The sequence below is a fragment of the Pteropus medius genome, unplaced genomic scaffold (genome assembly GCF_902729225.1).
Source record: "Pteropus medius unplaced genomic scaffold, Ma_sr-lr_union100, whole genome shotgun sequence".
NCBI classification, from domain to species: domain Eukaryota; kingdom Metazoa; phylum Chordata; class Mammalia; order Chiroptera; family Pteropodidae; genus Pteropus; species Pteropus medius.
In genome coordinates this window covers 5,371,449-5,386,829 of record NW_024356249.1, presented here as the reverse complement: position 1 = coordinate 5,386,829, position 15,381 = coordinate 5,371,449, and the positions used below count along the sequence as shown (strand labels likewise).

Sequence of the window (15,381 nt, the reverse complement as noted above, 5' to 3'; positions counted from 1 at the left end):
AAAAACTGTACTGGTACAATATTTAACTGCTCTAAAAAAATTTAACAAGGGCTAGTACCCAATCTGAATATCAAGTGTATCTTCTTCAGAAACACTGCCAGATACTCTAGAATCTGACACACAGTTCTGAAATTTACTTGAAGAGCATCTTCACTTCTTGTTCACAAAATATCAATTGATTCATGTTATTAAGTCAAGTGGGTAAGTACAAATAAACTTAAGATATAGCTCTGAACCAATTAAACTTAGAGATATTTGGGGAAATAAGACAAGTGCACACCAACAAATATCAGCCAGTGCCAACTATTAAATGAACTGTTTATTCAATAAAAGCTATAGGTCTTTGGAAAAGAACCCACCATAAGTGGAGCATGTAGAAGATGTCCTTAAAAAGATTTACAAATTAGGAAAAAAAGGGGGAAAGGTCCTTAAAAAGATTTACACATTAGGAAAAAAAGGGGGAAGGTCCTTAAAAAAGATTTACACATTAGGAAAAAAAGGGGGAAAATAACAGAAATTAAAGGTAGGAATAGCAAGTGTATAGGAACCCAAAGGTTGCAGATAGAGTTAGGAGAAAGTAAAGTAGTTAATTAGGTAATATATGATTTTTACAATGTGAGGTAAGGATACAAAGATAGACCTAGAGGCCAGACACCAGATGCCAATGAAAATTTTTGAGCACAGAAATGATATAAACAAAGTAGTGTCTTAGGAAGACAAATTGGTGGTAGCATGAAGAACAGATTGGAACATAATACAGATATTAATCTGAAATAAACTTGCAATATTTTAATTTTTATATGTAAAATACATAAAATTTAGCATTTTAGCTATTTTTAAATGCAATTCAGTGGTATTAAAACACATTCACGCTGTTGTACAACCATCACCACCATCCACCCCCATAACTTTTTATCTTGTAAAAACTGAAATTCTGTACCCACTAAACAATAACTCCCCATTTCTCCTACCCCAGCATTCACCTTTATACTTTCTGTCTCTATGATTTTGACTAAATGTCTTGTATAAGTGGAATCACAGAGTATTTGTTTTCAAGTGACTAAATTATTTCACAAATAATAATGTCCTCAAAGTTCATTTATGTTGTAATAATTGAAGGATGTCATTCCTTTTTAAGTCTGAGTAATATTCTATTGTATGTATATACCGCATTTTGCTTGTCCATTGGTCCATCCGCAGACACCTGGATTGCTTCCACATTTAAGCTATTTGAGTAATGCTGCTATACCACAGGTGTATAAATATCTTTGAGATACTGCTTTCAATTCTTTTAAGTGAATACTCAAAAGTGAAACTGATGAATCATATAGTATTTCTATTTTTAATTCTTTGAAGAACCTCCATACCATTTTCCACAGTGGCTGTACCATTTACATTCCCACCAATGATGCACAAGAGTTCCAATTTCCCCACATCCACAATGATGCACAAGAGTTCCAATTTCCCCAAATGTTTATTGACCATTTGCATATCTGCTTTGGAGAAATGTCTACTCAAGTTCTTTTCTCATTTTTGAATAGGGTTATTTCAATTTTTCTGGGTGAGTTTTAGTAGTTCTCCATATATTCTGGTTATTAATCCCTTATCAGACATGTGGCCTGTAAATATTTCCTCCCATTCTGTGGATCGCCTTTTTACTGTAGTTTCATTAAATTCACATAATTTTTAAATTTGCATGCAGCCCAATTTGTCTATTTTTTCTTTTGTTATCTGTCTCTTAGTATCATATCCAAGAATTCATTGCTAAATCTTACGTCTGGAAGCGATATAAATGTTGTGAAGTCTTAACGTTTTCTTTTAAGGTTTTCATTGCTTTAGGTCGTTGATCCACTCTGAAGTAGTTTTTGAATAACGTGGATATCACAAGTTTTGCCAGCACCATTTTTGAAAAGATTGTCCTTTCCCCATAGAGTGGTCTTGGCACCCTTGTCAAAAATCATTTGATCCTATATGTGACAGTATATTTCTAGACTCTCCATTCTACTCCATTGGTGTGTGTTTGTCTTTATGCCAATTCCACACTGTTTTGATTACTGTAGCTTTGCAGTAAGTTTTGAAATCTTAAGTGTGAGTACAACAGTTCTTGTTTTCATGAATGTTGTGCCTATATAGGGTACTCTGAGATTCCATATGGATTTTTAGGATGGATTTATCTGCAAAAACAGCAGCTGAAGTTTTGATATGGACTGCATTGAGTCTGTGGACAACTTTGGAAAGAACTGACACTATAATAATATTAAATCTTCCAATCTATGAATGTTAAGATGTGTTTTAATTTGTCTTCTTTCAGCAATCTTTCGTAGTTTTCATTGTATAAGTCTTTCACTTTCCTGGTTAATTCCTAAGTATTTTATTCTTTTTTATGCTATTATGAATAGAATTGTTATCATAATTTCCTTTTTGGATTGTTCACTGTTCATGTATAAAAATGCAAAAGATTTCTGCATATTGACTTTGTAATCTGCTACATTGCTTAATTCATTAATTAATTCTAACATGGTTTTTCTGTGGAATGTTTAGAATTTTCTACATATAAGACCATCTCATCTGCAAACAGATACTTTTATTTATTCTTTTCTAATTTGAAAGCCCTTTCTTTTTCCTGGCTAATTGATATGGCTAAAACATTCAATATTATATTGAAAAGTAGTGAAAGTAGGCATTCTTGCTATGTTCCTTATCTCAGAAGCAAAGCTTTCAGTTTTTCACCATAAGTATGGTGTTCACTGTGGGCTTTCCACATATGGCTTTTATTATATTAAGGTAGTTTCCTTCTATTCCTAGATTGTTTTTGTCAAGAAAGGGTACTAAATTTTGTCACTTTTTTCCCTCAAATGAGATGATCATGTGGTTTTTATCATAGTTATTCAATTTATTGGTAAATTGTTCACACTATTCTTCTTATAAACTTTATTTCTGTAGAATCTGTAATGTCCCTACCTTCATTTCTGATTTTAATAATTTGAGCCTTTTCTCTTTTTCCATAGTCCATCTAGCTAATGGTTTGTCAATTTTGTTTATCTTGAAGAACCAACTTTTAGTTTCATTGATTTTTCTGTATTCTCTATTTCAAGTAATCTTTATTATCCATATTCACATAACTTTTTTTTTTACAGTATCTTGTTATAATTGTGCTATTTTATGGTTATTGTTGTTAATCTCTTACTGTTCCTAATTTATAAATTAAACTTTATCAGTGCTATTTTATGGTTATTGTTAATCTTACTGTTCCTAATTTTAAACTTTATCGTAGGTATGTATGTATAGAAAAAAACATAGCATATATAGAGTTCAGAACTATCTGTGATTTCAGGTATCCACTAAGGGTCCTGGAACATATCCCCTGTGTATGTGAATGGACTGCTATATAGCCATAAATTTTTCCCTAAGCACCACTTCTGTGTTTCCCATAAGTTTTGGTATATTGTGTTTTCATTTTCATTTGTCTCTAAGTATTTTCTAATTTCTCTTGTGATTTCTTTGATCATTAGTTGTTTAAAGTGTTATTTAATTTTCAATTTTCTGAATTTTCCAGATTTCCATTTGTTAATGGTTTCTAATTTCATTCTGTTGTGGTTGAGAAAGATACTTGGTATGATACTCTTTAAAATCTATTGAGACTTAATTCGTGACCTAATATATGGTCTATCCTGGAAAATGCCCCATGTGCACTTAAAAAGAATGTGTATTTTGTTGTTTGGGTACAGGGTTTTATATATATGAGATATAGTTGGTTTATTGTGCTGTTTAAATCTTCTTTACTTATCTTGTTTGGTTGTTCTACCTATTATTGTGAGTAGGGTACTGAAGTCAATTATTATTGTAGAACTATTTCTTTCTTCAATTCTGTCAGTTTTTGCTTCATGTATTTTGATAGTCTGTCCTTAGGTGTATAAATGTTTATACTTATTATATCTTCTTGCTGTACTGTATCTTTTATTAATATATAATGTCCTTCTTTGTCTCTTAAAATCTTTTTTGACAAAATTTATTTTGTCTGATATTAGTATAGCCACATTTGGTCTATTTTAGTTACTACTTGCATGGACCAACTTTTTCCATCTTTTTAATTTCAACCAGTTTGGGTCTCTGAGTCTAAAATGAGTCTTTTCTAGACAGCATATAGTTGGATCATGTGCTTTTATCCATTCTGTCCATCTCTGTCTTTAGATTGAGAGTTGAATCTATTTACATTCAAAGTAATTACTGATAAGGAGTTATTTATATTATCATGCTCTTTGTTTTCTATATGTCTTATACAGCTTTTTCCTCTATTTCCTGCATTACTGTCTTCTTTTGTATTGATTTTTTGTTGTGAAATGTTTAAATTCCTTACTCATTTCCTTTTGTGTATATTCTAAGAGCTATTCTCTTTGTTATCATGGCGATTACATTTAACATTCTAAAGTTTTAACACTCTAAAGCTTTACTAACTTAATTTCAATAACATCCCAAAACTGCTCCTTTACAGATCTCTACCCCTTTTGGTTGTTGACATCACAAAATTACCTCTTTACACACTCTGTGCCAAAAACATAAACTAGTAATTCTTCTAAATGTAGTTTCTTAAATTGTGTAGAAAACAAAATTTGGAGCTAAAAACCAAAGTTAAAGTAATACAAGCTTTTATACTAATACACTGGACTTTAAGTGTACTAATCTCTTATATTACATAGGAAACAAAAAGTATAGTTAAAAACCATTGTTATAATAACAGTAGCTTTTATAACTGCCCACTTATTTACCTTTACTGAGATCTTTTCTTCTCCGTAAGGCTTCCAGTTAGACTAGTGTCCTTTCATTTCACCTTTCAGGACTCCCTTGAGCACTTCTTGCAAGGCAGGTCTAGTGGTCATGAATGCCCTCAGCTTTATCTGGGAATGTCTTAATTTTTCCCTTACTCTTTGGGAGAAGAGGGAGAAAGTTTTGCTGGATATAAGAGTACTGGTTAATATTTTTTTCCTTTTAGCACTTTAAATGTATTGCTACACTGTCTTCTGACCTCCAAATTTTTTGATAAATCTGCTTATAATTTTACTGAGGATCATTTCTATGTGTTGACTTACTTCTCTTGTTGCTGTCAACATTCTGTCCTCATCTCTGGCTTTTCAAAGTTTGATTATAATGTGTTTCAGTGTGGGTCTCTTTCAGTTCATCTAAGAGATCATTAAGCTTCTTGGGATATTTATATTCATGTCTTTCCTCAAATTTAGGAAGTTTTCAGCCATTATTTCTTCAAATAGTCACTTTGCACCATTTTCTATTCTCCTTCTGGAACTCTGAGTATATGTATGCTGGTCAACTTGATGATGTCCCACAGATCTCTTAGGCTCTATTCACTTTTCTTCAATCTCTTTTCCTTGTATCCCTCAGACTGAATAATGTCCATTTTCCTATCTTCAAGTTCTCTGGTTCTTTCTTCTGCCTGCTGCCTTTAAATCCTTTAGGGAATTTTTCAATTGTTATTGTGCTTTTCAGCTCCAGAATTTTTTTGGTTTCTTTTTAGGTTTTCTACCTCTTTATTGGTATTTCCATGCTGTTCATGCACATTTTCTTGTCTTTTTTCCACAATCTCCTTTAGCTCTTTAAGAATCGTTAAGAGAGGTGTTTTTAATTCTCAGTCTAGTATATCTGTCATTAGTTCTTTTTCAAGGACAATTTATGTTGAATTTTTATTTTTCTTTTGAATGGGAGATACTTTCCTGTTTCTTTGTATGCCTTGTGATTTTTTACTGAATACTGGCCATTTGAATCTAGTAAGATGGTGCCTCTGGAAATCAGATTCTCTCCGTACCCTAATTTTGCTCTGTGTGTGTGTGTGTGTGTGTGTGTGTGTGTGTGTGTGTGTGTATTTTGTTTTGTTTTCTTTTTTATTGTTGTAGGCTGTCTCTGTGCTGAAGATCAGCCCTAGGTATAAACTAAGGTCCTCTTAGGTCCTTTGTAAGCCTTTCCTAGGACATACATGGTCGCTTTCTAATTTCCTCTATATATGCAATTGTTCTTTAATGTCCTAGGCTTTAATGACTGGCTCCCCACAGGGGAAAAAGTGAATACTGAAAGTGGGGGCCCCAGTCCCATAGTCCCTTGGAAATCACTTCAACCAGAGCAGGAAGAGCTTGCAACAATGGGGGAGGTACAACAATGGGTGCCTGACTCTTTGTCCACACCTCTGTGATCAGAAGTAGTAACGAGCAGTCTGAGCAGAGATCCTCGTCATTTGGAGTACAGGGTTCTTTTTGCTGACCCTGGCTCCTTCAAGCTATGTGAAAGCTGCTCCAGATATATGTGCACAGCTGCCTACCATGCTGCTACTGTACTAAGAGCTGACTTTGACCAAAATTAACCACCATGTCTGTTCCTGGAAGTTGTAAGCCTTCAACAAACTTCTAAGTTCCAAAACAGTTATGTCAGACAGATTCTGCCAGTGCAATTGTTGTCCAGGTGGAAACACAGATTCTTGGTGCTAACTACTCCACCACCTCCCCCAAACTTGCACTATTCTTATAATATGGAATAATGGATTAAAGCTGGGAAGGAGTAGTAATAGAAACAAAAAGACAAAAGATAGTACAAAGAAAAATTGTAGTGTCTTAATCTTGATTCATCTTCCTAACCACCACCATTTAAGAGTACTAAATAATAATTTTCAACATAGGTAACATAGTTGTTAATGTGAAGGGCAATATGTGAAAATATTACTGTATTCAGAATAAATCTTAAGGTGGTTTATGAATTACAACTAATTAGAATAACTTATATAATCTTGTCCAGAATGCCAGCTGCAGTTTCATAAGCACTGATTTTTTATACTTCACCTAGGAAAGTTTTATCAAAGATGCTTAATAATTTTTAGATCAGCGTCATCAATCCAAAGACAGCTGCTGAAAAATTGGGATTAGGGTAAGATATTAATTAACTTCTGTCCTACTGAGTTTTAGTATATTCTTCAATTTATTTTAAGAATAACAAATTCAAAGAATAATAAATGAAAAGCTTTAAGAATAAAGATATAACTAGAAATTGCTTTATTTCCCAAGTGAGCTGTAAAAGACTATTACAGTTAAACCTGCCATTATGAGTGCAATTACCATTGTTAAAGTGAAAAAATAAAGATGGGAGAGTCTCTGAAAATGTATGTATAATCTTAATAGAAAGAAATGGCATATGTATAAATTCCAATCCCAATAAAAGTGAACTCCTTGGATCTCTAATGGCTAGGTAGAAAATAGATATCCCAAAGCTACCACTAACGGATCAGAGTTCTTACAACTACTGGCATCACGTGTCAAAATTGCTTCCTCATCAAGCTCTGTGTCTGCTTAAGCTGTGACCATATTAATAATTGTTTTGCATCCAATATCCACCCACCCATTATCATTCCAAGAAGTTTAAGAAAGAAAAACAAACTTTAATAAATACTACATTTACTAATGAAAAAAGAGACCTACTCCATGAAACAGACTATTCTCTGATCAGGAACTGCCAAGCCTCAATGCTACTGGATAAAAGAAGATTGGGTACACTAAGAAAAACTGCACATGGCTTTTTTATTTAAAACAAAAAATAGACAGGCTTTCTTTTCTTGCCTCCACCGTTGCCAGATTGGCACAAAGTTTATTGGCCACTTCTGCTCAGAAAGGCCTCTTTTTGAACAGGACTGTTCTTCTAACATACCAGGCAAAAACACACATCTCAAAAGTATTGTCGGTTTGATTCCAGACCACCACAATGAAGCAAGTACCGCAATAAAGCAAGTGGCAACCTTTTTGCTGGTGGAAGGCCTTGCCTTCAATTTGTAAAAAAAAAAAAAATTAAAAACCCACAACGCTTGTGAAGAACAATAAAGTGGAACATGATAAAATGAGGTGTGCCTATACTAGGTCTTTCATTTGCACCACAAGTTAGACTAGAAGCACATCTTAGAGCAATAGCAGTTGAGTCCTGGAATTCCCTGGAATTCTAGAACAGGCTTCAGCTTCAGTTTTGGTCCCAGGTTGGGCTCTGACATCTTTGTGATTTCACGCCTAGTGTGGGCTCCAGTCCTGGCCCCAGAGCCAGACCTGCTACAAGCAGTGGCTCTAACTCCAGGCCTAGCTCAGGCCCTGGTTTCAGCCCCAGCTCCAGCTCTAAAGACTCCAGTTCTGGTTCCAGCTTAAGCTCCAGTGGTTGTTGCAGCTCATCTACCTGTATATTAAGAGACCACAATGGGCCTATGTTTTGGGTACTTATTACATTTCTGGAAATTAACTATATCCCAGTAGTGGCACCCAAAAGCTTCATCCTAAGGAATTCGAGGTAAAATACAACAGGTTCTCCCGACTGTTGGTAGTGGTGGATTCTTTCAGTCGGTGTGAGTCACTGTAGCACCATCTTGATGTAGGGCTGCACAGAGTAGATGAGAACCTTATCTCAGAGCAGGTATTGCCCCCTGGTGCTCCACCATGCAGGTACTGCCCCCTCCTGATGCTCCACCGTGCAGGTATTACTCCCTCCTGATGATTTACTGAAGAACAGTGGGCACCAGAAATGGTCTTCAGCAGCTGGCACTCCTGGCTCTGACTCACAAAGCCCGTGACACATCCATCTTTCCATAGATCCTTCAGGTGGTCATGTAGTACCAGGTTTGGAATTTTGTCTAGCCATGTCCAGAATAGTAGCTTGCCTGAGGAGGCTCTCTTGTTTAGTGAAGGCGGCCCAGGACAAAAATGACCCGCAATCCTAGAGTTCCACCCAAACGGCTTGTCCCTAAGCTTGCTCAGCTACTCCAGGTCAAGGGCTGGGCCAACATAGGAGAACTGCCAACTGAGCGCAGGGTCCATCAAAGTCTAGGAGGGCTTGACTGGGGTGGAGTGAAAAAGAACTCCTGATTCTGGGGGTTTGAGCTGAGCAGATTGAACCAGAGAACTGAGGCCCAGGCAACCAAGGGTAGGTTCCTCTTAGAAATAATAAGCACATGGAAAGTGTCTGTTTTTAGCTCTGGCTTCAGATCCTGCTAAGCATATCTGACCACGTGACAGTACCTCTGTCACACCCAGCAGCCCGACCCAAATCACCAGAACATTGCTCCACCAGTCATGTTAGCAAAAGTCCTAAATTAAGCCCTGACTTTTCTTTGGGGGTCAAAGTTTTCTGGTTTGAAGTCAGAATGCTGAACTTCTGGAAATCTTGTAATAAAGATTCCTGTCAATGGAGACTTCTGCAGTCAGTGACTCACTGCCTTCCTGAAATCTCACCAGCAAGCAGCCCTGTCTGGACAGTAAACTTCCTTCCAGTCCTGAGGTTGAGTGGTCCAGGGGAGTTTAGGGCACGCAAGACTTGGTTCTACCATAAAGGCTTTGTGGAGCCGACGTTATATCAACTCTGTGACATGAGCCTTTCGTAGGTCCATCTCTTTGGTCAGAGGGTCATCCGATAGCTAACCAGGTGACTCAATCTCTTCAGCTCCTTCAGCATGGATGCAGATGAAATAATAGTTTTGCTCCAGCTGTGAACCACTCCTTCAGGTGTTTCAGCCCACAATTCAAGGAGCTCCAAAGCAGGCATTTTGCTGCTAGACTTTCCACACCTCCAACTTTGGCAGTTAGGATAGTTAATGGGCCTTGCAGTGCTCTGGGACCACCCAGCATCTATTTCTCCTCTTGTCTGGTTCATTGAGAGTTTCCTGCAGAAGCTGCTGTTGTCTGGTGTGATGGGGGTCCAAAGAGAGTATTCTCACTAGGGTCTGGTCTCGTATCAGAAGCAGAAGACAATCTGCTGGTTGTTCAGCTGGCTGATGGATTTCACCAACCTGCCCATCTTAGCCCTCAATTCCAGGGTCCAGGATTCAATCTCAGGTTGCTGGCTCTCCATAGATGCTTTAAGGCCTCGTTCTCCTTGCACGACTGATCCCTCTGAGCCTGGATCAGAATTAAAGAGATTAAAGATCATCTCAGCCAATTGGGTAGGACCCTGGGGAAAGGCCTGAATGTCCTGAATTTTCACAAGTTGTGCTACAGCAATAAGCACTCAGGGTTCTGGCTATGTGAGCAGTCACACTCATAGTTCAGTTGGTCAAAGAAGTAGAAGAACAGCATGTTAGCCTTGGAATTATCATTGCCCAGTGCAGTCTCCTGGGCAGTTCTGGTCTTCAATCCAGACCACCAAGTAATGCCAAATATCCATCAGCAAAGCGCTGTTTGAGTAGAGCTGGTGCAGATGATCCTGAAATGGGCTGTCAAGATTCTGCAGCATCTCCCACTGCACTATCTGGAGTCTGAGCTTGGCTAGGAATTCAGTCCCTACTCCATTTCGTGACTCTGGTCATAGCTTCCAGTCACCAGAGGGAGCTTCAGCACAAGGGCCTTTAACCCTGCCTTTGACTTCTGCCCTTCTGACCCAACCCCCAAGTAGCAAGCTTCAGTAGGTGGCTGAACCCCGGAGCTCAAAATTCCCAGCCAGGTGCACAGACACTAGCTGCCACTCAGCCCAGGCTTTCTTAAATCAACCTCTTTTTGGAACACTACAACAACAGCTTGCATTCTGAAGTAAAAGTCTAACAGTTCATTCCATTTACAATAGGAAAGATTAACAACCATTTGCTCAGCACAAAGTAGTGGGAAGAGGCTGCCTAGCAAGGAAAAAAATCTAGAAAGGTATTGAAAAGTTGAAGCATATTAATTTGGTTCTCTTGGATTAAAGCAAAAAAAAAAAGGCAGATAATATAAATTGAACTAAATCAAAGAATGAGAGAGGCAAAAACGGGTTGACAATCATCTTTGAAAAGGCTAAGATTTGGAAGACCACTTATCCCTATAGTTCACTCAAATACTAACAATAGTCATATGCTGAGAAAGAAATCAAGATACCTAAAGATGCAGTTGATTGAAAAGCACTATATTCAAGTGAGACTAAAAGTTTTAATAGGTAGTTTGGTCTCATGACATAATCAAGATACTATTTCCAGAAGGCAAACGTGTGTGTAAATCCTTATAGATAAAAATTCCTAAACATATAATATTCTCATATAAACAGTCTAATTTTTTAAAAGTTCTAGCCCTAAATAGTTCTGAAACCAACGGTGAAATTACAGATTTCTCAGGAGCAAATATTTTTCAATTAACCCAACAATTGGAATCTAGCGCTATGGAGCTTTTCAAAAAAATTATATATATATAAAATTATATATTTATGTATATATAAAATTAAAGTGTAAGGTGTATTTCCAGGCCCCATCCCTGGAGATTATAATTCAATTCATCTAAATTGAGACGATGCCTGATATCCAATGATCACTGCACTAGAGGAAGTAAAGAGGAACAAAGTGAAAAGGCATTGATCACATCAAGCTTCCTCAAAGTCTCTGAAATTATTACATTTTAGAGCTAGAAGTAGTATTAATATCAATTTTAAATACTTTGTTTTATAAAGAAACCAAATTCGCAACTATCTGCAAACAAGCAGTCTAACATAGCTGTGTCACTATTTGATTCTTCAGATGCTGTCCAACTTTGCTGGCTTTAACTTGCCCAAAAGAGAGTGCTTAATTTGATTTCCTTTTACTTCCTTGGTAGCGATGCCAACATAGTTTCTGGGTATAGTTTCTTGGCTGCTTTCTAAAATTTGCAACATAAAACAAATAATTACACAGAAGGGTCAAAGAAAAAATCTTTTTTCTGAGGACTGGGGTGGAATAGAAAAAACATTGATAAGGTCTAGTTACTTTGTTCGTTACATTTAAAAGATAAAAAATTTCAGTGTCTGTAGTAATTTTGTTTGCATTTTGGATATAAGGCAAATTTTAATTCAGATGTTAATATTACGAATATTTCCGAATTTCAGTTTAATGTTACTATACACACAAATACATATTTACTTTGCTCCTAAGTTAAATATTCCTATATTCATTTAGAAGAATTCACTTTCATTTCTCATGCTCACCTGAGTCTTGAACTGAGACAAACTTCTGCTACCACAAAGTACATATTTAAGTTATGGACAGGTAGCCTGCCTTTGTAGAACATATTTTATTTGATACAGGCTTCAAATACACATTAATAAAGTATTACTTTGCTACTAAAATATGGCCACGTCTTAAGTAACATGACAAAATTAGCCATTAACAAGGCAAGAAAAAATGCCGTAATAAACCTGGACAGAATGTAGTTTGGCAAATATGACTTTAATTGAAATTTTCTCATAACTTCCAGAATATACCTAATGTTTTGATTGATTACTAGTAAGCACAAAAGCTGCCTATATCATGTACTTATGCAAAGTACAGGTGACTATGTCAAAATTTTTTCTGGTCCCAGCTGAGATTCAGTAGCACTGGCTTTGGACAAAGATAATAAATGAGTGAACTGTTTTAAATCCTCTTTTGTCTTCCTCCGACAACTTGTGGCTCTGAAGAAACTCCTGCTACTGAAATACTTATGAATGTGCTCTGACTATACTATATATAAGAGCAAAGTCAATAAAGTATTAGTAAATCTATTTATAACTGATCACAAAAAAAAATTTTAAAAAAGCTAAATACTTGTCATAAATGTCGAAAAAACATTTGGTAAATTCCAATTTTCACTTCCAATCTAAAGAGAAAAGCTCAATAAATTAGAAATAACAAGGTATTTTCATACTTTGATTAAAAATACTCATCTCAAATAAAGGGTCAAAATTATATCTAACAGCCAATAAAACACTGGAGATATCCCTATAAAAGTAAAGAATAGGACATGGATGCCTGCTAGCACCAGTTTCTAGCACTGTTCTTTCATTTTAAGCCTAGGGATTCTCAAACAGGAAGAAATGGTGGTGGGAGATTCAATACAACAGAAAAAAGACAAAAAAATTGTTCCTGAGAGGCAAAAACGACTTAAATAGAGAGATATACATGATAATGGCTGAGATGACTCAATTTTATATTGTATATTATATATTCTTCCAAATTTGATTTATAAATTCAAGTACTCTTTGAAATACAAATAGACTGGTCAACTAACTAGGGAAAGTTAGATCTGTATACTGCATACAAACAAGTAAATACACCAATAAAACACTGCAAACAGGTATGAATTCACTATGCATAAAAATTTCACTATTAATCAAATACAAATTAAAATGAGACAGCTTTCTTTAATCAAATTGGCAAATGTGCAGAAAAGAAAACTTAATTGGAACTAGGTACTCATCATCTTTGACTCAGCAGTTCTATGTCTAAGCACATCAAAGTTTATATGAAAATGTCCATGACGCAGTGTTATAAATAATAGCACCAAAATGAAAATGACACACACCAGCAGAAGACTGGTTTAAAAAATTTGAAATACTTGTATATAATGAACTACTAAGCATCCATAAAAGATTATATTTTCATGACATGGGAAAATCATATTAATGGGTATTGAGTTTTAAAAGGTAATAAACCAATATATTTTGTATTTACATACATTTATAGAAAGAAAAAGGACAACGAAATATATCATTTTCAGTAAAAATGTCTGAGTACTGAATTACATATTTAATTCTGTATAATTTTATATATTTTTCAAATTTCCTTCAATAAAAATATATCACTTTTATATTCAAGAAATAACCAATGTTATCTCAAAGAGATCATCTAAAATTTAAATTTCTGCTCTGAATTCTCTAGGGGCTATAAACCCAGAATATGACTTTAATTAGAATAACATCTTAAATGACAACAATATGTATAAATGTTAAAACCATCTGAAATAAATTTTTACTACAATAACTTCATTCTTATAAGAAGCACTAAAACCAATGAGGTTAAGTAATAGCATATGGTTCATAATAAAATAAACATACAAGGGTAGAAAAGGGTAGGTACAAAAAAAATCAACAGAAAGGGTAAAAGATTATCAACTCAGAAAGATTTGTTTTGGACTTAGCTGTTATTCTTAGCTTTGATATATACAAATTTCACAGTTTATTATACAGTAATGTTATATTTTGCTGTGGCCTCTTCTATATGTATTTATATAAATAGGTACATATGTGTGTGTATAAACAAAAAGTATTTAAATTTAAAGAATTTTTATAAATAATCTTTACTATTAGGGCGAAGAAACATAACAAGGACTTCAAAAGAATTTAAATATAAGGATATATTTTTGAAGAAACTGACAACAATCCATGCTAGTATTAGCTATATGTGAAAAATGGTCCTTAAATTATTTTAATACTAAATAGACATTAGCCTATAATATATAACACGCAGACAGTTAAAACATCACATCACTTAAAACCAATTTAACTTTGGAATAAACTTTTTAAAAAAGAAAATCAACATACCTAAATTAATTATAGATATTTACTTTAAATAAATTCATTTTATAAAAGTTAAACTTACCAAATTAAAAAAAAAAGGTCATAACACATCAAACTTACAAAGGAATATTCAGGATAGAGCACAACTCCCAAATTATTGTTTTTATTAACCAGACCATTTTCTGACAGGCTGTAACCAAATACAAGATGTGAAGATCACCTTTTCAGAATGAGACTCAATATTTCAGACTTAATAAATTTGTTTAAACACCAACACAGTATAGGTCTATGCAAAAACAAGTCTCCTAAAATGAATAAGATTCTGAATGTGTGATACCCTCCTCATTCAGAGGGTATAAGACTCACTGAGAGGATATAAGACTCAGAGGTCCTGAGACTAGATGACCATGAATATTTGTGTCGTAACACACAATACTTCAATAAGTATTTTTGTTTCCCTCATTATATCAGGGGGGAAATCTCAATTAGGTGATAGAGCCTTTTAAGAACCAACATCCCTTAATTTCCTTTTCATCAACAAGGATGGTCTGCAGATCAACAGAAAGAGGGACCATCAAGGGACTCATCTGAAGCGTCACCAGGGAGCAGCAGACAACAAATACTCAGACCCGGAAATCTGACTCAACATTTCCTATACAGTGGAACAATACTGCATAAATGGCAGACATTGTCAAGAAGGATTCTGTCAGAAAAAGATGTAGAAGAAAAAGAGAAGATCGACAAACATGACATGATGATAAGGTGTCTGATTATACTAATATCGGTACTTACGTATCATACCTCTGCAGTGGCGTCACTTTGTTCTTATTCTTATCAACTGAACCCGTAGACAGTTGGAGAAAATTGGGATTTAATTTATATAATTCTTGAAGTAGTTTCTGTTCATATTCTTGGTGTTTACCTGCCTAATTAAAGAAGAAATTAAAACTGCAGTGGGGTACACAAAATGACCGGTAGAAAACACTGAATTACTTTCTGAATTATTAAAGATATCCTAAATAAAACATGTTAGTGTTTTTCATGATGTCAGAGAACCTGTGAGGAGAGTGTCACAAAACTTCTAAACCCATGAAA

The 15,381-nt window shown here is 35.1% G+C and overlaps 1 protein-coding gene and 1 pseudogene across 9 annotated transcripts in view; both read right to left on the bottom strand.

Annotated features, from left to right (window-relative positions):
- The window catches only part of CNOT4 (CCR4-NOT transcription complex subunit 4), a 127,213-nt gene that overhangs the window by 35,242 nt on the left and 76,590 nt on the right, over positions 1 to 15,381 (bottom strand). For 5 of the 9 annotated variants that reach the window (XM_039860852.1, XM_039860854.1, XM_039860860.1 and 2 more), the window contains one exon: positions 15,079 to 15,212. In XM_039860852.1, the coding sequence (XP_039716786.1) occupies positions 15,079 to 15,212 (134 nt within the window). The remainder of the gene's footprint in view (positions 1 to 15,078; positions 15,213 to 15,381) is intronic. The other 4 variants (XM_039860861.1, XM_039860855.1, XM_039860859.1 and 1 more) reach the window with 1 other exon arrangement.
- Positions 5,853 to 9,877, bottom strand: LOC120601169 (signal transducer and activator of transcription 2-like; annotated as a pseudogene).